This window comes from Nicotiana tomentosiformis, chromosome 4, assembly GCF_000390325.3.
Source record: "Nicotiana tomentosiformis chromosome 4, ASM39032v3, whole genome shotgun sequence".
Taxonomy (NCBI): domain Eukaryota; kingdom Viridiplantae; phylum Streptophyta; class Magnoliopsida; order Solanales; family Solanaceae; genus Nicotiana; species Nicotiana tomentosiformis.
The window spans coordinates 110,028,297-110,052,638 of NC_090815.1; the positions used below are offsets into that span (position 1 = coordinate 110,028,297).

At 34.8% G+C, this 24,342-nt stretch overlaps 1 protein-coding gene across 1 annotated transcript; it reads right to left on the bottom strand.

The window, feature by feature from the left end:
- Positions 1-6,158: 6,158 nt before the first annotated feature.
- Positions 6,159-9,621, bottom strand: LOC104098341 (glutamyl-tRNA reductase 1, chloroplastic-like). Its single transcript, XM_009605054.4, has 3 exons — positions 9,128-9,621; positions 7,969-8,210; positions 6,159-7,679 (listed from the first exon to the last, which is right to left on the bottom strand). The coding sequence occupies exons 1-3, from the start codon at positions 9,381-9,383 to the stop codon at positions 6,549-6,551; spliced, it is 1,629 nt and encodes a 542-aa protein (XP_009603349.1). The 5' UTR covers positions 9,384-9,621; the 3' UTR covers positions 6,159-6,548.
- Positions 9,622-24,342: the final 14,721 nt, after the last annotated feature.

A 24,342-nucleotide genomic window follows, 5' to 3' on the forward strand; every position in this document is an offset into this window, starting at 1 on the left:
CTATTGTTTCCCCTTTTTTTTTTTTTTTTTTAAAAAAAATTTATTTGCTACTATAGTGCTATTATTACCTTGTGCTTTTAAGTATGAGCATATCGTATCTTTTGTTGTCTCCTTATTTCGAGAGGTCTCAAGGAACTTAGCCCCGTTTGTCATAGATTTTGACTTTATTTTTTTAAATTTTTCTTTTAAAAACATTGTTTGTTTATGAAATATAATCATGTTTTGTAAAAAAAAAAATCAAAATTTTTCTAAGTTTCCAAAAAACTGTTTTAGGGCAATTTTTTGGTGAAGTTTTTTCTTCTACTCACAAACTTTAACTTTTTTTCAAATAAAATACATGTCCAAATACAATTTTAACTTTCAAAAATTATTTTTCAAGGCAACTTCAAAAACTATTTTCCCAAGTATCAATCAGATCTATGCCTTAGTTATATTTCTTCTTTTGTTTGAGATGATTAACTCTTTTGGTCAATCGGCAAAAACTTACTAGCTTAATAATACTATCTATTTCATTTGTGGGGGTGGGGGAGGGGGGAATAGCCCATATATAAATATTACTTATTAGGTATTTGATGACATTTAATTAAGGGTACCACATGGACCACATCTTGAAATAGAACTTCATATCAAATTCATATTTGCTATACATGTGAAGAAGATGACTTACTCTCTCATTCAAAGTTTGAGGTAAAAGATGAAGGGAGTTATCTGTTTTATTTATTGTACAAGGACAAGGAGACATGAAAGATGCTTCTGAATTTACTAACAACAAATAATGCAAACAGAAAGTGACCTCAAACATAGGCTCAATAGGGGCCAAAGTCTACGTTGTATTTTCAGAATCGAAAAATTCCATTTCCCAACTTCTTTTCAATTTTTTCTATGTTTTGTACTACTTGAAACCGATGAAAAAGATCACTTATTAGTTGATGGATCTATGCATTTTTCGATGTTTAATGTGTTATAAGGATTAAATAAAAGTTTATTTGGGAATGAAAAAGCTTCTGGTTCTAATATCGAATAGTTAAACGGAAAAAAAATTAATTCAAAGACAATATAGTACAAATATTGTGTTTTTGGCCTTAAATGCTGAAAATTGACCACAGATGCCGTACATGTAACGACTTCAAAAGTTTTTATCCATACTAAAAAAGTTTATAGTAGAGCATGTTCCCGATATTTCACCAATTATATATGTAAATGATAGGTATGATTAGCAGCGGTAAAATTGATTAAAAACAGTTATTTGATCCATATCATCCATTAAATAATGAGTTGAATAATAAACTTTTTAAAAATAGATCAAATATGAATAAAAATTACATTATCCACTTAAAAAATGAATAACTAATGAGTTTAACTTTTACATTTCTAAAAACTCAAATTGTTTGGGGGCTCATCAAGTTTGGGAGACTATGACTCCCAAAAGTGGTCGTGTTGAAGAAGTCATGAATAATGTCGATATCCATATTACATAGAGATTTTTACACAAATAACCGGCCAAATTTAATGTTTAATTTTTCTAGCCGAATACACTAATTATACACGTATTATATATCCATTGGTTATTTTTAGTTTATGGGATTGGGTAGACGGCTAATTGGGTTAATTCTTCTATTAAATATGGACCGGGTTAGATATTTTTATTCGTTTTTACATTAATTATTTTCAACCCGCTCATATCCAATTTACCCGTCCATTTACCACCCCTAGGTATGATTGCCCGAGTTTAAGTTATTGTACAAAAATAAAAAGATGGTAAAGTCTACTAATTATTACTAGCTCTAGGTTTATCCTAAAGTTTTGATAAAGTAGAATATGGGAAATGAAGTCCTCTTACTTTAATATGATTGGAACCTATTCTTTAGCCTTTTCTTCCTTTCCTTTTTGGTGTTTCTTGTCTAATTATGAAAAAGATTCATTATCTTGGAAGAGATACCTCAGAAGTTAGTTTAAATAGTAATGATTATAGCTACAGCCTACAAGCAACTGGTTTAGATTATTTTCTGAATGCTCGTCATAATTAAGGGCATTTTGACCCTTATCGAACAAGAATTAAAAAAAAGAGGTGATAATGAGTTAAAAGTAGAAGAACAAGCAGCTCAGATTATTATCTATTTGTAAATCTAATGGTTAATTGCATCTGCTTACTAACTTTTATCGACTCACAATAATTGATTATTCAAGGAATTCAATAAAAAAAACCAAGACAATTGTAGCTCTAGTAGTAGGTGATATAAACAATAATTTTTGTAACAAAATAATTGTACTCTTGGACAACTAGGTAAGGTGGAAAATTGGCACAAAAGGATAAAATTTCAAGTGAGTTTAACCCCACCCTTCATAAATAGGCTGGAGGATATACCAAAATTTTCCTATGCATTACAACTGCTCTAGCACTGTACCAAAAAATGAGTCATCTTCTGCAAATTCCAGGACACATTTAGACTCTAAGCCCAACGACCGAAGTGCAAAAACAGGGAAGAGGACAAAGAAGATAAATGACCTAAAATTTCAAAGTTTTACCATACTACTATTTTACCCAAGTTTCACCAATAATTGGTGCATGATACAAACAATGACAATGGATAAATCAAAAGAGCCTGTCTAAAATTCATGTGATTTGATTGGGACCACCTTTCACTCGTTTCTACATATGACCACCCAAGTTGAACCTAGCCCCACCACCATCCCCATTCAGGGTCCGGTTACATGATTGTTCAATTGAATCGACGGTTAGACTTAGCAAAAACAAATGTTTTGTACATATATGAATTGTTGAATCTATATTATGTTAGGTTTCAAGTAAAAATATCAGGTTTGACATTTTTACATTTTTTTAATCTTCTCGCCAGAAATCTAGGCTCCCCAACGGTACTTCCCAGCCTTAACCTCCCTCTACTTAGTACTTACTATGGACAAAAACAGCTCTATTTGTTAATGTATAACCAAGGAAACCTATTTGTTCTTCTAGCAAATAGGGTAGAGCAATAAATGGTAAAGTTTTCCATTGTTACAATGTTAACTCTCATGTAAAGATTTTACTTGATTCTTCACGCATATGAAGCCTTTACAAGATGGTACTCCATTTGTGCACTAAAGTAGGATTAACTGGATCATGATATAGCGGTTTCTGTTACTTCGTCTAGTATTATGGTATTGGTAGACCAAAGAACTACGGGGTGATTATGGAGGACATGACTCTTGATAGGAAGGTGAGTAGGTCGAGAATTAGGATCGTGGGTTGACAGGTAGTTGAGAGTTTCTCCTAGTCTTACCAGTAGTTGTAGTAGTAGTAATCTTGTATTTTTCTATTCATAGATCCTTATCATTACACGGTGTGTCATTCTTACCGGCAGTATTGGCAAGGTACTATTCTTGTATTTTCTTATTCTTAGATCTTTGTTATTACACGCTGTGCCATTTGCTTCCGTTATCCTATTACCTTATTGTTGCTATTGTTTATTTACTTCCTTTTCATTGTTCTTGAACCGAGGGTCTATCGGAAACAACATCTCTATCTTCATAAGGTAGGAGTAAGGTCTGTGTACATATTACCCTCCCTAGATCTCACTCGTGAGATTACACTGAGTTTGTTACCGTTATTGTTGTCTAGTGTTAGGGTATTTACTGTCAATTCTCACATTTTTAACAAATGTTCAGGTCTAATTCGACTTAAGCTTTTGACTTATGCACAAAGTTGCAGATATCTCAATGACCATCTGCTCATGCTTGTGGCCTGTGAGTAAATGCGTGTGGGGCTAATTTGGGATCTATTTAATGTTCATGCACTTTGATAGAGCAAGGGAATACACATAACACAAGTATTCCCTAACTAGACTACAAAGATAAGGGTTGATACTATTCAAACCAGGGAAGGACAGAACTTAAATAAATGAATTAGACAAACTAATGTCTTGGCAGAGGAGTGGGGGGGGGGGGGGGGTTCATTATTGAAGACTTTGGAACTGATGATGTCTTTTTGAACTGCGTATTCAGATGCCCCTTTTCGTACCCTATAACCTTGCTTCGCCATAAATAAAATTTCAGTATTTGCAATGTCTGATTGAGACATCTGATGAAATATTGAGTGATTGAACGGTATTTCATGTGAAATTGAGGTTTTCACTCATATATCTTCAAACTTTTTTTCAAAGTGAAGTTAATGTACGGTTAAAATTTCAACTTCCAAATAATCTTTTTTTAATTTTAACATTGTGCTCTTTCGTTCAACTTCAACCAAATATTGTCCAAATGTCTACTATTTTTGAAGGTCGAGAAGTGTGTTTTTTAGTTTTTGGACATGTTTGGGCTTACCAATGTAAGGCTGACACAAACAACTGCCAAACCGATGAGAAGTCCTGCTGCTTGGGCTCGTAATGGTCCATGCTAAAAAAAATGTAATCTTTATAGGTTTAGGGAGTTCCCTCAGCAAGTGAACCAAAAGGTTTATAGGAACTGTGGTTGGTGTATAATCTGATCATTTTGTCCTAGCCAGAATAGACATTTTGTGTTATAGTAAGCTCGTTATTCTAATGAAGTAATGAACTCACTCTTGCTTTACCTGTCGAGCGAAGTTCCAATAAAATCTATAATAACAGTACTTAGTTAATAGAGCTTTGCATTTTCAGATAGGGGACTCCATTTCCCAAATGAAATTTGACAAGTTCTGTTTCCCCTTTTCAGGATTCGTCTCTAGTACTGGTTCATCAAAACCTAGTTGACTATTTTATTCTTGGGAAAAAATCCAAAATTGTCCCTCTACTATGGTATATTGTTTACTTCTGCCGCCCGTTATACTTTTCGTTCAAATCTATCCCTACCGTTAACAAAGTTTGCAAAATTGCCCCTAACCCTAACGTCCCTCCACTGTGGTACCCAACCCCTCTAATATTTTATCCATGTCAGCAGCCAAGTCAGCAGGTCCTACTAACTAACCCACCCCTTTTCTTATTAAAATATTCTCATCTTCTTCTCCCTCTCTTAAGTCTTAACTCAAGAAACATGTGCCTACGAAATTACATCTCGGAGAACGATTTTCCGGCGAAATCGGTCTCTGACAACTTCTGGCCAGAATGACCAACGCCAAAAAATGTGTCAAGTATCACAACCATATCTAATAAAGAAATAAACCAGCAAAACAGTGGCAAATAAAATGTCAAGACGCTGCTACCTACGACGACAAACGCCGAAGTAACTTCCGACAAGATACTGGTGGTGGAGCTACTTCTACCCCCTTTTCTTATTTTTGTACAAATCTATGTATGTGTGTGCGTGTTTTCCCAACTGTCGTTTTTTAGGCCAGTGCTGCTCACCGGCATTTCAATTTTTTCAATTAGAATATAAATTTGGGTAGGCAAGAAAGGTGAATTATGTTCTTCGAAGAGTTTTTGGTCTGGAGGCTTTCGATGGTGTTCGGACAGATCTAGTTTCTGGTAGTGGTGGGAGTTTTCCGGTAGGTTGCAGGCGGATACAATAGGAGAGAGATGAGGATGGAGAAAGAGGGAGAGAGTTATATACACAGATCTGATCTGGAGGTTAGCTTGCCGGATGATCTCGCCATCGCGGACAACTGCTAAAGGAGAGAGGGAGTACGTGAGTTAAAAACCAAAACTAGGTTAAATGTGGGAAATTTCTTTTAAAATTTTCTAATTTAATAAATGCAATAACTAAGATATTATTAAAAAGATATTATTAAAAGTGGTGATATGGACTCCACCTTGGCATTTTATTTGGTGGGGTCGAGTGACTTGGCAGCTGGCATGGAGAAAATTGAGGGAGTCAGCTGCCACAGTGGAGGGACGTTAGGGTTAGGGGCAATTTTGCAAATTTTGTTAATGGTAGGGATAGATTTGGACGAAAAGTATAACGGGTGGCTGAAGTAAACAATATACCATATTAGAGGGGCAATTTTGGACCTTTTCCCTTTATTCTTCTACCTGCTTAGCAAAATCACTAGGGAATCATCAGTTGCACCTACTTTTTTATATCTGAGGTAAATGGAGGCCTCATCTAAGACCAAGCTGTCTCAAATAACACTATCTTGTTAGCACGCATTCTATTGTGTAGAAGAAAACAGAGCTGCATTCCAGTAATCACATTTGTTGCATTTGACAATTACACTGCAGGTTTCAAAAGTGGAGGGAAAACAAGTCGAATAAAATTAATACATCAAAGTATAATAATCATAATAGTAAATGAACCAGTGAATTAGTTACAAGGCTAGAAACTGTTTGTGGGAGGAGTATATGGATATTTCCCATGAATCATTCGCTACAAAGATCAAAGTTCAAATGATAATGTCTCAATAGGACAGTTGCATACAAAATGTACTCTTAAGACACGAGAGGAATCCGCAATCAGAGATATGCAGATGTCTTCAACAAAATTAAATCAACAGGAAAGATCTCGACAAGGGATCATGTCCTGTTAGACATTTCAATGAGAATTTACAGTAGGGGCAAACGGAAAATACAATTTAGGAATTCTTCCTCTTATTCAGTTGAGGCTCTGAGAGAATTTTCAAGAAAAAGTTGAGATAATGGACCTTATTTTTGAGTTTGCTCCACTTTAGCTCGAATTTTTTGTTCCAATACTGATATATCTGTCTCAAGGTTGAACATCCTATTTAGCGCGTGCATATTCTCAAGGGTCTCACTCAATGTGCGGCTGTCACTCCCATCGCATCGTAAGTGTTGCATGGGACCATGAAGGAGCTTGTTAACTATACCGCGACTAAGATCATCGACAGCCTTCCTTGTCTTCTTTGAGATATCATCGCCCATTTTTGACATGCACTTCTCAAGTTCAGCAACCCTTAGTCTTTCAGCATAAGCCCGCAGTTTCTTGATGGTGGGAACAGTCTCCAAGGAATCCCTCCAAGCTTCAAACTGTTTGGATTCCTCAGAAATAATTGCCTGAGCTTCCATTGCTTTTCGAAGGCGGTCCTCCTTATTAGCTGCCACAACCTCCTTTAGATCATCCACATTGTACACTCGTGCATTCTCTAGCTCGTTCACACAAGCACCCACATTCCTAGGAACCGAGATGTCGACGAAAAGCCTTAAACCCCCAACACTTGCAGCAACAGGTGGAAGATCCAGCACATGTTCTTTCAGAAACAGCGGGGTTTCTGATGCGGTGCTTGTGAAGATAACATCAGCTTCAGCAGAACTATTAAGCATTTCACCGAGGGGCTTGTAGATTATCTCAACATCTTTCATCTCTTCACGAATGGCAGAAACTCTTTCCTCACTTCTGTTTACGACGACCATCCTAGTGCATCCCTTAGCTACCAAGTGCTTGATCACAAGCTTCCCCATCTTGCCTGCTCCAATAACTAGCATCCTAGTACTAGCATGGGAGGATTCAGGAAGCTTCATCAAAGCCAGCTCCACAGCAGCTGAACTAACAGAAACTGCCCCAGCTGCAATGTTTGTTTCAGTTCTAACCCTCTTTCCGACAGTGATTGCATGCTTGAATAGTCCACTAATGTTCCTTCCGAAGCCTGTAACTCCTTGACCAACCTTGACTACTTGCTTGACTTGAGCAAGGATTTGACCTTCCCCTAAGACCAAGGAGTCTAGCCCAGCTGATACTTCAAAGAGGTGCTGTGTAGCATCATTGTTGTACAGTAAAAATCGGTGCTTACAAATCTCTGTAACAGGTACTCCACTTGTCTGCCAAAGAAAAGGAGAACTGCTTATCAGAATGATTGTGAGTAGAACCCCAATGTTGCAAGGATAATGACAAAACATAGGCTACGATCTGTTCAATGGGGGGGATTCAGTAGTCTTTTTTTTTATGTTTTACTACAGTCATGAGTAGGAAAACCTCTTCTCGCCGAGAAAATGACAATGGATAGTTCGATTGATTCACTTTTTATTATCTATTCATCATTGTAAGAAAAAAGATAGCAGACTGTAAAGCTACACAATCAGATAGCAAAGTTCAAGGTTAAAGAAGTACCTTTGACATCCATTCAGTAACTTCTTTAACGCCACGATGTTGAGAAAGAGCCACAACATAGATCTCCATTCTGTTACAGGTGCTAAGAACTGCAGCTTCTTCAATATGATTCAAATTGCAGAGCTCCCCAATAGCTCTCGGCCACTCTGCTTCAGGAATTGCCAGTTTTTCACGTATTTCAACAGGTGTAGTGTGGATACTGAGCCCAATGACAACAATACTGCTCCTTTCCTTGGTATATCCTGAAGCATATTAAGATAAAAAAAATTGAGGTATCAGTTTTTTATTGAGTGTACAATGTTAAAGATTCAACAAGGGAATGGAAACACATTACATTACATTTATGCACAACGATATTATATATTAATTCGAGAAGATATTACATTGGCTATAATGTCAGATCATTAAGAGCTGAAGGGACTGATATGACTGCACCACATGCAAAGTTCGTAACCAGGAAAGGCCAGGAAACTATCAAATATTCGCTCACGATGCAAAAACAAAATGTTAGGTGATTTCTGTCCATCTGCCTAATCCTTGGTCGACAGAGTTACCCGCTAGTTGTGTTAGTGTGAGGCAACACGTACCCTGTGAATTAGTCGAGGTACGCACAGCTGGACCAGACACCACCATTAGCAATAAAAACATGAGGTCCAACTTCTTGTTGCACTATTTAATTGACATTCATGTTCCAAGTTATCATGGATAAAGGAAGCTGCGATAAGCACAAACAACTTGTGGCCTAACCCTATATGTAAAACTAGTAACATAGCAATATCCTCATTAAACAAAGAATTGACTAAAGACCATAATTCCACCAAAAGCTCTTCACTAAAACACAAAGTAAAGTCACTATACATGCTTCTTCCAAATAAATGCATAAAGAATAAGCCTTGGAAAAATAGGAGAAACTACTCCAACAACAAAAGAGCAGAGTAACAGTAAATAAGATTGATTAACATGGAGCTAATAAAAGGATGCAGCAATCAGCACATTGATCAAATAGAATCACTGAGCGGCTAAAGAATCATATCATATCACCAGATTTAATATGAACATATAAACTCTCCAACAATTAATTGTAAAAGTTCTAAATTTTAAAAATATATCATATCAAAGTGAACAAGAGAAACAAACTTTGGAAAAATGAAATACATACTGTCAGCAGCTGAGGTTTTGAGCTGTTCAAGAGCAGAAAGGCTGGAAGATGAAGTCACATTTTCAGAATTTTGACTTTGACTCAAAACATCAGATGCTGCCACCTCACACCTGATCCCTAAATTAAACAACCCCTTTTGAATTGGCAACCGTCTGACCCGACCCGGATGGGAGAACAACCCGATAGGCGCCGGAGAAGTCGCCGACGATGATAAAGACTCGAGCTTGGCACCGGAAAATGCGGTTGGAATAGCCATTTGCTGGCAATTACAATTTGAGCTACCAAAAACCCTAACCCTAAAATTTGAAATGTTGAAAGGAGATACGAATTGGGTTTTTAGTAGCTCTCGCTGTGGCCAGAAATGGTGGAAGGCGTGTGGCGTTCGAAGGAGGAAAAGTTTCTCCTTTTGAGTTTTCTTCTGCTGGTAATATTTCAACTGTCTGTCTGTCTATTTTTTGGAATTTTTTTGTAATTTTCTTGAGGTGGTTTGGTTGGGTAAGTATTGACCAAAGATGATTATTAGGATTTGATATTTGGGGATTTCTTTGAATTCTGATTGGCTGTGGTTTCCACGCTTTATCCACACTCGCTAACTCCTATCCACCAACTCGTTGGACATCTTTTTGGGGGTTCAATGCCTTTGTTTGGATTCTCTATACTTTTTTAACTTTATTTTTTTTTAAATTGTTTTGGTTGGGATGAATTTGTATGGTGAGAAAGAGAAGGTAGAAAAGGCAACAGTGTTTAGAGAAGTCGGAGTACATTTAAATGATGTAGAACGAAATTATGACCATTAGATTAATGCTTTGATCTTATTTCATTGTTTAATTTTCTGGGTTTTGTTTAAATGTAGGATTTTGATCTAAACTTAAACTTTCACTTGAATTCCAAGTTCATTGCTTAGTTTAATCTAGCAAATTAGGAATATAGTATTTAAACAAATTGTAACGTAGCTTACAAAATTTCATAGAATATATCAAGCATATTACGTCTTTAAAATAAGTAAAGGATTCAACTTTTTAACTTATATACATAATACATAGTAAATTCAAAGAAGCAGACACCTAGTAAAGTTAAAGGGAGTATCAATCTATGACCCCAATCTTCAATAATTAGAGATACTATATTGAAAACGACCAGGGTGAAGATGAGAAGCATTATAGATCAAAATTAATACTAATAAATCATACTAATAGTTTTGTTCTCCTTTTTTGAATTATTTGAATATTAGATTTAAAAAGTGTCGTCTCGACAATTTCATAAACTCATGGATTATTCATAAAGAGATCGAGATGTGATTGGATATTTCTTGACAATCAAATACTCCAAGAAGATTCACAATATTCTCTTATAGAGATCAAATATATCCCAAGAAGGTTTGCATCATACTACATTCGAAAAACATGTTGCTCCAGTCCTTGAATTATGGAAAACGATCTGGAAAGAAGAATCAAGGAAACAAATAGAATTGTTCTCACAATTAATTAATTAAATTATTTTTTTGTGATTGCAGTTTATTTTTCATTTTCGAAAATTTATTGCAAAATTAAAAAAAAAGATTTAAGAAGTGTAAAAGGAAGAAGTTGTCCCAACAATATCTTAGTACACAATAGAAAAAGATACTAAAATGAAATGATTGGTGAAAAGATGATAGAAGATATTGAATGAAAAGGATAAGATGAGAAGAGGAGACTGGTGATTGAGATTGGTTCATAGGATTTTTAGGGGTCTTTTTCTGCCACAATTACAATATGGTCGTGGAGATTAGATATGCACCCATTTTGCATCTTGTGGCTTCCACAATTTTTAAACTAGCACTCAAATTTAGAAATTTAATTTACTTTTTGTTATAGTATACTTAAGAGGTATCAAACGGGCGGATTGGACTTGGGCGGTCAAAATGGATCGAGTCAATAAATGAACAGATTAATGACTCGTCCAAAAGTTACTTGGCTTGAGATGGACTGTGTCAAGATGAGTTAAAATTTAGGTTATATTCCAATCCAACCAAGTTTAATTAATGTGTGTTATTTTCTTATAAATTGTTTAAATACCAATAAGATATTTTTTGTTATGGTCATATATGACAAAATCATATCAAATAAGATATTTTAGTATAGTTACTCATGGATCAATTTAGGCTAAAAATCAGTCCAACTTTAGATTGACAGAATTTAACAAATAAGCGAGTCAATGACAAACTCAACCTTGGACGAGTTGAATATGTTTGGGCTCAAATTGCCACCCCTATATTCATTCAATAAAAGGTAAATTTGCAAATCAATGTTTATACGATTTTTTATGTATAGAAAGAGATCACTCTTTTTTTTCATAAGCTTTATTCGTTTGTTGAATGAAAAAAAGCTGAGAAGTGCCATTTTGAGCTATAGCTTTCAAATCACTAAATATACATTATAATTAGCATGCAAAACTAATTACATTTTAGTATCCCCTTCTCTTATTTTGTAAAAAATCACGTTGCTCTAGATGGTGAAATTAATATGAGCATAAGAAATCCGTCGTATATAATTTCATAAAAGAAAGTTCTTTCTTTAGAAAAAAGAAACGAAGAGAGGAAGAGAGAGAGCGTGCAATTTAAAAATGCTTTAATAACAACTCAAATTGCTCTCCAATTGTCACTCTCTTAATAAGTTAATATTGCTTGTAAGTTATTTTAAAGGAGAATAACTTAAACTTTAAAGTTGTTAGAGATGGATATTTATACAGGATTTCAACATCATTATAGACATTGGCAGATTCAGGAGTTTTTTAATGTTATTTATACATCATGCTCCTTTACAATTTTAAATTTAAAAAAATGATCTTTTTAGATCTTTTATGGAAAAAATTCAAAAATAGCCAAATTTACAAGTGGTCATTCAAAAATAGCCACAGTTTCAAAAGTTATTGAAATTTAGCCACTTTTCATGTAAAGATAAATCTGAACGAAAACACTGTTCAAAATCCAAAAAATACTCCAGTATAATATACTGATGTTCAAGCAAAGTATACTGGAGCCAGCAAAGTATACCGGTCCAGCATAATATACTAAAAGTTCATAAACAGGTGCACCGAACTCCGGTATATTATGCTGGACCGGTCTCTGTTGCAGTAAAATAGTGGATATTTTTCAATGACTTGGCAAACGCCGGCTATTTTTGAATGACCAGTCCAAAAACTGACTGGTCCGTGCTATTTTAACATCTTTTATGTGTAAAAGACAAATCTCTTACTTGTTAAAGTAAATCTCTCATGTATAAAAAAAATAGGTAGGGTCATAAAATTAAAAACAAGTTTGTAAAGAGCCAAAAAACTAATTGACCCGAATTTTTAAATCGTGGGTGCTCAATTATTTTTAATCTGATAAATACTACTGAGATTGAGTGCTTAATTAATATATTTATATGAATTACTAATTTTTTTATATATAAGTAATAGTGTTTAGCTATATAAGTAATGGTGTTTAGCTATAAAAGTAATGGGTGCTCAAGCACGAGCACCCATAACCCATAGAGTAGATCCGTCATTGGTTAGAGATAAATATCTATGCGAATTACTTAATTTCTTAACATCACTGTAGACAACTATTGTGTGCTATAAATTACTCGCTATCTCCTTTTCAGCAATAACATGTTTGTATGACCCAAAATTTAGATCTAGATTTATACAATTAAATTTATAATAAAATAAATTTAATGTTAGTCAATATTAATATCTAAAGGATAGACCAAATACTTTTATAGTAAGATCCCACGTGTTCCGTTGAATGGCAATGAATGATTCAAGAATATGGATTATGCCAATAAATAATAATAAATGACATTAAATAAATAAATGGATGGAGGTACCCGACAAAGGTGAGATTTTCCAATAATTCTTCTGACAAGGATAAATAATGATAATCCTTTAAATATTCGAATCCTCCTTGGATCGGGGGAGAAAGGATAGATAAAGGTATAAGAAAACAGGTGAACTTTGTATGTGTATGATAAATGGAGAATCTTCAAAGAATGTTAATGTATTGTTCTTTACGATGAATGTCTAATCCCCTCTATAACTACATATCTTTCTATTTATAAGGGTACCTGAGCCACAAAACCCTAAATAACACATCTGGGAGGAATATTCACTGGAATATTATCTGGGGAACCATAATCACAGAACTAGCAGTTACTATTTTAATAAAAGATGTGCTCGTCCTCATTCTCGTCCCCTGTTGAGCCGCTTCGACCTCGTCGACGACGCGTTGTCTTCTCGTGACATCGACCTTTTGAAGCCAAATTATTATACTATATTGACGACATGTGGCAGCCTTCGAAGGCTTCCTTGATGTCGACTTGATCCACATATAATCATGGTAGTTTTTGCCCATACAATGGTCGCATCTTGCATCAAGTTTATAAAAATAATTACTTGCAGAATAGGGTAGTTTGAGAAATAACTAATATAATCACACAAAAAAACTAAAGAGGAACTTGTTGCAAATTTTCTAGGGATTTTTATTCAAATAACTAGTTAAATTCACTATTTGCTTTTTTAGTGGTATATATAGATTATATATTGATTACACACTGTTATATACATATTATACATAGGGGCGGATGCATGCCTAAGGAAGTGGTGTCACACGACATGTTTTGTCCGAAAATTTTACTAAATATATGTATTAATACTATGAGAAAATGGGTAAGTAGGAAAAAATGACACCACTTGATGTAAGCTGTCTCTTGTTGTGTTGGCACTTGATTATGTGCTTCATTTTACTCTAAGAGGTTAGAGGTTCGAACCTCAAGTAGCTCATTTTTTTATTTTTTTTTGCAAATATTTGAGAGAGCCCCTGTAGTTAAAACTTGTGATGAAATAGAATTAAACTCATGACATTTTCTAACTTAACACTCAACAAAACCAATAGACTAAGTTATTATTCTAGAAGTATGATAATTAAAGTTATTATTCTCGTTCATTTATAAATTTCGACGCCCCTTAGAAAAATTTCTACGTACGCCCCTGATTATATATATATTATACATCCGCCAATTAATTTTAATTTAGGAGGTCGAAACAATTATTTGGAAGGAGCCCCACCAATTAACAGTTGTCCAAGAAGTATTCTTCACATTTTCCAGTAAGCCCATGTTCCTGTTTGGGTAAGGCTTTAACTTGAAAAGAGCTTCATTCCTATTTTCGGCAAAAAGCGTAGCTTGCGTCCAACTTCTTTATTATCCCTCTGATGTATTGTGCGGCTGGTAAGCACCCTCCACTTCCAACCAAGAGGTTGTGAGTTCGAGTCACCCCAAGAACAAGGTGAGGAGTTCTTGGAGGGAAGGATGCCGAGGATCTATTGGAAACAGCCTCTCTACCCCAGGGTAGGGGTAAGGTCTGCGTACACACTACCCTCCCCAGACCCCACTAGTGGGATTATACTGGGCTGTTGTTGTTGTTGTTGTATTGTGCTGCTACTTGTTTCAGTCTTAAACTTTTTCATTTCCTTCCCCTTTCCTAAATACAAGCAAAGCATAAATTTTGACTGGACCGACAAGTTAGACACTTCTGGCCCATTACAAGGCCCAACCAAAGAGAGTTAAGTATCGGACAAGATACAAAATTAGCCGGTCGGTCAAAATTAATTGTACATATATATATATATATATATATTATATACACACACACACATACATACACACACGCTCTTACTAAAAATAAACCTTTTTGTTGGCTATATTTTCGGAAGCAGCTAAAAATATACATTTCTCTCAAGTATCCAACACTTCTAAACAAGAGAATATGAGATGGACTACGGCAATACAGGCTTTGGTCCTCTACTACTTGACCCTCTTCTCTCTTGCACATCAGCACTGTATCTGTGCTGATTACTTGGCTATTTCTTCTTAACCCTGATAGAATTAACTCAAATAGCCGCCCGTCCAACCTTTTAAATTAAAAATAGCGGTGGAGGTATAATATATGCATAGTTCATGTATTATGTGTATAATCATATATAGTTAATGTATAATTTATGTATATGGCTAAAAAAATAAACAACGAATATGACCGGCTATTTATGTAAAGATTCCTATGCTAAAACCTTTTTGTCTTGAATTTTTCACTAATCCAAACCCTAATACCACATCTAGCTAATATTATCGTTTTCGTTTTTCAATTCTTTTGGTGATGATGAGGGTGTTTAAGCAATCATTTAGGCACCTTGTCACATTTGAAAAAAAATTGTCATGTTAGATAAACTAGTAATGGTTTGTCATATGACTGAAAAAGTAGCCCTGCATTTAGGTGTTGCAAGGTTCGAGCTGAGTACAGAGTACCTATCCTTCTTCTTATTCACAAGTCCACTATTTCATCAAACTAGATATTATATAATTGAAGGAAAAAGACTAGAGGTAAGCATTTGTCCTATTCTTGTAGAAATCTCCAAAATCGTTAGATGCAACTGCTAAATTTGGTTTTACATTTAATACACACAAAATATGTATTACGGACATCAGGAATAGTGCGTATATATATACTAGTAATATATAAGAGAAGTCTTTTTCTTTTACTATTATGTTAAATTGGACCAAAAGGACGTAACGAGAAAATTATACTCCATATATCAATTGGCTCTATTGACTTTAGATGGTTTGTACGGCGTTCTATAGCCAAGTGCATCCTTGAGCTAGTTGGCTAGAATTTGCAAATTGATAAAAATTTGACTTGTTATCTATCTCTAAGTACGAACATACTACCATCTCCTATTTTTCTTCAAGGAAAAAAAATTCAATCCTTTGTTTGAAACTTCTCTTGGTGAAATACTATGAATTGGAAAAGCATGCTTGTGTCTTTGTTTAATTGGTTCAAGGTTTGGAGTTGATAGTGTAAATAAAGTCTTGATACAAGATTTTATTTTTGATTTCTTTATACAACTCACAAATTGGAAGGAAATCATGATGTAATTAATCATTCAAAATTATCAAGGTTGCATCACAAAATATTTAACTGCACCATACTACATCATCATATCGTTATATATGTATTATAAATCTTGACAGAGAACCTAGTTTACATGCCCTATCGTTTTCAAGCTATTTAAAGTTTGTGAAATCGCAACACTATTTTTTTGCCTTCAAAACTACAACATATTGACTAAAATGGGATGAATCAAATGACTGAAATACCCTCTCTTGTCTTCTAAACTAGTTTAAACCCAAGGCATATGGATGGCATTGCTTTTTTGGATAAAAATTGTGTCAGCTTAAAATTGGAGTTGATTTCTCGTAAGATTATTGAGCTGTTAATAGAATTTGTTTAAAAAAGTTACTTTATTTTGTTTTTTTAATTGAAAAGTCACTCTATTTTGTCCATTGTAACTTAAAAGTTAATTTACTTTATTTCGTATCTGAAAAAGTCTTATATTTTGGCCATTGTAACTGAAAAGTTACTTGATACCTTCAGGATATATTTTTGATTGCTTTTTGCAAATGTAACATTTTTTTAATCCAACCTTTTAAAAAATTGAAGGCATATATTAAACATAACTGAAGCCACACTCGATTAAACACAAAATGGTGGTAATTAAGATCGTTCGATCTTAATTAAAATCCATCTCAACTGTCAACATATAGTATTTGATTACTCTTGTAGTTTTTATCATTCGTTGAACATTTTAGAGCCCGTTTGGCCATAAAAAAAAGTTTATTTTTTTTCGAAATCAATGTTTGACCATAATTTTTTTATTTTCTCTTGAAGATGAATTTCGAAAATTTTTGAAAATTTTAAAAACTCCAAAAAAGCACTTTTTCAAATTTTTTACTTAGATCACTCACAAAAATTCAAAAATAATCCAAAATTGTATTCATGTCCAAACACAACTCTAATTTTTAAATACCATTTTCACTTGAATTTTTTTTCACTTTTTTCAGTAATTTTACAATTCTTATGTCCAAACGCCCACTAGATGTATTTACAAGTTTAAACAATCTTGAAAAAATTTATAATAAGCAACTAAATTATAACTCTGATATGATTGTTTTTAGGGGTGTCAAACGTACTAGTTGGGCTGATTTTTTGCAAAGTTACTCATGGATTAATTTGGTAAAAATAGCATGGACTAGCCAATTTTCGGACTGGTCATTTAAAAATAGCCAGCGTTTGTCAAGTCATTGAAAAATAGCCATTATTTTGCTGCAACAGAGACCGGTCTAGCATAATATAGTGCACCTGTGTATGAAGTTCCAGCATATTATACTGGAACTCCAACACGCGAAAAGTTTCAGTATAATATACTCGAGACTCGAGCACCTGTGTTTGAACTTCCAGCATAATATACTGGACCGATATACTTTGCTGGAACTCCAGTATAATATATTGGAGTTCCAATATACTTTGCTGGAACTCCAGTATAATATATTGGAGTTCCAATATACTTTGTTGGAACTCCAGTATACTTATGTTGGAGCTCCAGTATATTATAATGGAGTTCCAGTATATTATACTGGAATTTCAGTATATTATGCTGGAGTATTTTCCGAATTTTGAACAGTGTTTTCGTTCAGATTTATCTTTATATGAAAAGTGGCTAAATTTTGATTACTTTTGAAATTGTAGCTATTTTTGAATGACCACTTGTAAATCTGGCTATTTTTGAATTTCTTGATTAAAAATTAGTTCAACTTTAAATGGATTAAGATGGCTTAGATTGAATTCAAAGCTTGTCATAACCAACCCAACTATGATCGAGTTTGACGGGTTATTTGGGCTTAGGCCAAATTTGACCATCGTAATTGTTTTGTTATTTTATACAATATGATAGTAGACCAAAAAACAAGTATTATGAATTAAAAATGGAAAAAAGTGGACCATAGAGGCAATGATGAAGATTGCTTCCAAACCCTTTGGGATGGATATATGCTCCTAGGTCCTAGCCCCCACATATTAGCATTTTATACATTTAATTTTTGTTGTGATGTCTATTTCAAAGCCAGTCCCTTTCTTATTGGGAGAGACAATCTCCATTCCTGGCCATACCATCCCAGTTCAGCTCCATTTCTGCTGGTATCTTATTCTCACACCAATGCCATTAATTGAAATCATAATAAAGAGGAAGATTGTGAATGCATAATAATTGCCATTAATGAAAACACACCACAATCTCTTTATCTCTATATTTAAAACCCTCCACAACTTTTTGCATGTCTTGTGCAATCACCTCATGTACTGACAGAACTTCCCATGCATGTATATCATATATGTGTAGTGTTATTTGTTTTCTTTTTTTATTTGTTCTGTTTCACTAGCTTAGGCATATGTTTTTTGTTCAAACAACTATTCCCTCAAATCCTATTTAAACAGTACTTTTTTAGTTAGAAATTGATTTATTTTTTCTTTAGTATAAGGTTTTTAACTATATAAATTACTATTTCTAATATTTATTAATGCAATTTCTGAAGTACATTTTATTCCAAACAGAATTGAATAATCCATGTCCTAACTAATGAAAAATATTAGATACAGTGATAGCTTTACTCTAATTAAGTCCAACCATTTTTCTGGAATCTGAAGATGAACTTAACTTGGTCCTTTTTATGTTACAAACACATACTAAAGCCTATTGTATGGGAGCATTTATTTTCTCTAGAAAATTTTACCTCCTATAGCAAATTATTACACCCTATTTATTGTAAATCAAAATAATTTCAAAATGTTATTACTTATAGCTACCTTTTCTATTTTATTATAGCAAAATAGGTATTTATTTATACCTACTATAGAGGAATGAAATACGCCAATTATGTTCTTTTCCTCTCCTCCTTCTCTCTCTATCAGTAAGATTCTCAATCATCTCTCTTCTCCATCAAATCAGCAGAATCGTCGGCGTCATCATCGTGGTCGTCGTCAGAATCGTCGTCGGCGTCATCATCCACTATTGGCTCATACACGCTAATTGATCCTCTTTCCGTTATTAAACAGACGGACAACCTATTTTTTAGGCGAATTCCGCTACTATATTCATGAATACAGTAGCGCGAATACAACGAATACAGTCGCACAACTGGATTTTCCTATTTTTTAGGCGAATTCCGCTACTGTATTCATGAATACAATAGCGCGAATACAGCGAATACAATCGCGCAACAACTTAATAATAGTTATAGAAAATAATTATGTATATGATAGCTATAAGAAGTTAATAGTCACTAACACAATAATGGTTTGTGAAAATTCCTCTTTTCTCTCTATTCTCCTACTCAACAGGATACTCTAATTAAAGGGCGGAAGTAGTGGAGCTTTGCCTAGGCTTACTACAATTAAACTTGGTTACTACAATTTTGTTTGAATTGGTTTTCTACATACTAAATATTGGCATTTACTATAACTATTGGTCACATCTTTAGTTTAGTTTGTAACTCTTCTTTGTTCTTTCTACTTCTCACGTTACGTTGTTGGCTTAAGCGAAAATTCTTAACAAGGAAATGACTTCAGCTAATACCAACTTGTAAAAAAAAGTATCCACGTGCTCAAAATATTCCACATTCAAGCATGGTCTAGGAAACGGTTGCACCACAAGTAGTGTGATATAGACAGTTTACCCTAATACAAACATTAGCTACTTCTACGGCACGTACTCGTGACAACTTTACCGTTACTCCAAAATTTCCCTTAAACTAATACCAACTTGTAGCGGTTCAGAATGTTGGAATTTGGACTTACTTTAATTGTTGATAGTCTGAAAGGATAATGATGTAACCCAAGTGGTGGATAAATAAAAGGCCTAATATTAAATATCGTGTGTGTGGATAAGTGAGGCCCAATAACAATTGGCCTGTGATGGGTAGGCACTCTTTATAAATAGAGGCCAACCCCCCTTTCCCTAGCTATTAGAAAACCCTAGCGTATTCTGCCTCTTGAATACATGGTAACGGTAGATATCTCATCATTCAAGTTCTCCGGGCTATGAGAGCGCGTAGCTAGTGGATCGTGAAAGTTGGTCTCAGGCTTAATCGTCGTTTGTTGTCGCCGCTGAATCCATATAGTTTAACGGTACGCTTCCTTAGACTCTAACTCAAGATTATGATTTTATATCTGTAAGATTGCGTTTTAATCTCTGATATGGCTGTGAATTAATAATCTAACAGTTGATATCAGAGCACCATAGTTTTGAGAATAAGATCAAGATGCATTCTTGAGTTTTAAAACGAAAAGAACTATCGTAAAATTTTAGACAACAACAGTTCGACACTGTTTCTCGCCAAAACTGTTTCATCGGTATTTAGCAGCTGTTTTTGATTGAATATGCTGAAAGTTGTGATTGGCTTTTACAAATAAAATATAATAATGAATTTAACGTAAAACCTTGATGTTTGTTGTTGGAGGTAGCATCGGTAAAGGTTTTTCCGACGACTACGGTTTTGTTAAGTTTTAAATGGAAGGACTTGATTCCATTAGTTATGATATTAACGTCTGTGGCTCACAAATCTATATGGTTATTTTCTTAGTCAAAATTTCTATTTTACAGTGACTATGGCAAACATAAATAATTAAAGTGACTACTCAGAATTGATTGAGTACCTTGGTTGCTGCGTCACTATTGAATTTGTGTTCTTATTTATATTAATAATTTTTTTATTCATTAGTTGATAAAAAACCTTGGTTGCATCTGATAATTACAAATTTGTTTGTCTTTTAGCTTACTGCAAAAGTAGTACTTAAAATTATTGCTGGAAATTTTTATTGATAATTTTAGTCGGAGAATGGAATTAATAACTATATAGAAAGGTTCAAATTATATGGGTGTTATTTTATCACATGTATTAATGTGTATAACTAAGAAACGGTGATTAATAAATAGTGTCATCAAAGTGGTCTGTTTATTTGAGTCATTGAAATATTCTCGATACACCATGTCCAAATTATCCTTTACAAGTGTACATTAGTGTTGAGGGTTTACCTTTTAATACTAGTGATGCTAACTTAATTAATGAGAATAGATATTGGGTTTTCCACCTAAAGGAGGAACATAATATCTTGAATTCTCATGTGTATACATAAGGATAATTTATTATATGAGGAGGTTTTGTGTCTCTTACCTAAAGGAAGAACATAAAGTATGCCTTGTACTCTTGGATAAAAAGGGGAGGAGGTTTTGTATCTCTTGCCTAAAGGAGAGGATGCAATGAATGCCTTAGACTCATTGATTTTTAAAAGGGGAGACAGTTGCATCTTTCACCCAAAGGAGGGTGTAATGGATGTCTTTGACTCTTTTAATTTATATATTCCTGCCCATAATTTTATCTAATTTTTGTGTTGTTTGCTTATACATCTGTTAACAACATGACTACTCAGTTGAATTCCATTGAAACTCTGACTAGTAGCAACTACAAGAAGTGAAAACAGGATGTTGAAATAGTGTTAGGTCTGATACACCTAGACTTTGCATTGATTGAATAGAAACTCGTTGAACCCACAACTACTAGCAATGCTGATGAAAAGGCTAAGTATGAGAAATGGATGAAGGCTAACAAATTGAGTCTTATGATCACGAAAAGATCCATTTCTGATCACATAAAAGGTGCAATTATGGATAATGGAAATGCAAAAGATTTTTTGAGTGCCATAGGACACAAATTCCTAGAATATGATAAATCTGAGATAGGTAGCCTGATTGATTCCCTGCCTACCATAAAGTATGATCATGTAGGTGTCACGCCCCAACCTCGGGGAGCACGACCAGCGCTCAACAGAGTTACCCCGATCGAGCAAGCCTGCACAGTGTCGTCTACCCAACTCAACCATGAATAACGAGAAGAATATATTTTATTAATTAACACCAAGAGGATTCATAAACAACACTAATTCCATCACCATTAGTTATTTCATTTATAATGTCTCAAGACACACACACTTTCATAGTTTGAAGTAGAAGATGTAACACACATACAACATTACTATCTTGACTTTTCTAATACCAATACACGACCCACACTATGTCTACGGAGCCTCTAATAGATATAAAAGAGTACAATGATAGTGCCAGCAACAAGGCTCCGGCTATACCTCAAAACATAATACACAAAAAAAAAGATGCACAATCCAAGAATGAAGTGGGGCTCACCAAGTCAGCTAGGAAAAGAGTGTACCACTATCACTCATCAATGCCTCCTGCTATGGAACCACCCGTATCCATTAAAGATGCAGCGTCCCCGACAAAAGGGACGTTAGTACATGTCGAATAATACTAGTATGAAAACCGCTGGTACGGAAAAACCTTCTGTATAAGGTTCGAAATGCCGAAGGGAGGTTGAAAATCTGTTACAGAATAAGGCGCTACTTAGCCCGTAGGTTGTGCCACTGGTGACTAAGCTCTTATGAAGACTCTAGTGGTGTATGTGTATGATAGGGCCCCCCATAAGCGCCAAAGATCGGTGATGTTGTTATGATAAGTGTGGGAAGTCGATAGTGTACTCGATGATTGAAGGACCTATCGACTTGCATTAACTTCCCGTGGCTAGTAGGGGGCTAGTAACTTCGTCGCTCAAAAATGATTTGGCAAACTCCAAAACATGACTTATAATAAATAATCTTTCAAATGGGAGACTTTCCTTTAGATATAGTTATAGTACACTGAAACTGCGGCTCTCCGGGGTCGTATCAATTGGTTGAAAGACTTGGAAATACAACATGAGTATGATGAGTAATAGTAACAATAATAGGGCCTAGATAGCAATAAAAGTCAAAGCATATTTATTAAGAACTTCCAATAACATTTCAAGTTGAGGGTCCTCTACAACTACCTTAACACAAAGCGGCCTTGCCGCCTCACCCCAATGTATGCGAGTGGAGGTGCAATCACAATACCAAAAACTCTACACAAAGCGGCCCCGCCGCCTCACCCCAATGTATACAAGTGGATGTGTATTCATGATACCACAACTCTACACAAAGCGGCCCCGTCGCCTCACCCCAATGTATGCGGGTGGAGATGTATTCACAATATCACAACTCTACACAAAGCGGCCTCGCCTCCTCACCCCAATGTATGCGAGTGGAGGTGTAACTACAATTTCACAACTCGAATTCCAAAATGATAATAATATGTACATAAGAGTTCCTTTCCAATCAACCGTTTGGAACCTTTGGCCTTAGCAAGTATAAGTTCATAAAGTTCCATCATATGAGAAATAAGTGCTTAATCACTTTGATTTCATACAATACCTTCTTCCCACAAAGGGTATAATATAATTAAGTCACAATAGACAATCTTTAACACATGAGGGTTCGGACACGTTACGCAATTTGAGAATCGATTTACTAGCTTGAACATCCCACATCAATAACGTTTTAAGTTTAATTACACATGATAGAATTTTTATAAGGATTCGGGAATTCCGATACTAGAAGAAGAGTTTAGCCTTCATACCTCGAAAGAGCTTTTCGTAATGCAACAATAATTTTCCAACTCTCCTAACGATGCCAATCTATAGAAAAGGAAATAATTACAAGCATGATTAGAGAAATTTGTATGGCAAAGGCTGTTACAACTATGACCCAACATTTTCCTCAACCAATTCAATAACAAAACCACTCAAGATAGTTCAACAACTTCCCCACAATCTCTATTAGCTCATGCATGTGATAAATCTACCCTTATCACCCATAATCAACCCCAAACCCGAAATTGAAGAATTGGGGAAATAAATTCTTATATTTTTAAAGCCCTAACAAGTTTCTTTTGATGGAATTCCAAGGTTTGATCAAAGTAGAGTAGTAAAATACTTAGTCTTCCATTCCATCTCTCTAGAATAGCTCTCTCCTCTCTTTAAAATGTCAGGTAATTCCCCTAAAATGAACCCTTAGGCTAGAAAAATGAAATGGGGGTCGGGTTATAAAATTGGAAAAATGGACCCTCTAAAATCCGGACCGGACTACAGACCAGGCTAGGCACGCTCTGTAGCAAGCTACAGACTAGGCTTCGCGAGGGATATAGCATGGTCTAGCGCGCTACAAACTTTGCGTCACGAGCTCTATGGAATGGTCTAGCGCGCTACAGAACTGACTTCGCGAGATATATAACACGGTCTAGCATGCTACAGACCTAGCTTCGCGAGGTCGAAATGATTCAACTCCCCAACACATTGTTCAACCCAAAAAGTCTGAAAATATAATACATTAGCCTACGTAGACAATACGGAACCTTAAATTACTTGCTGGAAATTTACGGGGCCTTA

Bases quoted from the DNA above. Each gene is read 5' to 3' on its own strand.
- LOC104098341 (XM_009605054.4), bottom strand. From the start codon at position 9,383: ATGGCTATTCCAACCGCATTTTCCGGTGCCAAGCTCGAGTCTTTATCA. The intron at 8,211-9,127 runs GTATGTATTTCA...AATATGCTTCAG, and splicing joins CAAAACCTCAGCTGCTGACA to GATATACCAAGGAAAGGAGC. The intron at 7,680-7,968 runs GTACTTCTTTAA...TTTCTTTGGCAG, and splicing joins TTACTGAATGGATGTCAAAG to ACAAGTGGAGTACCTGTTAC.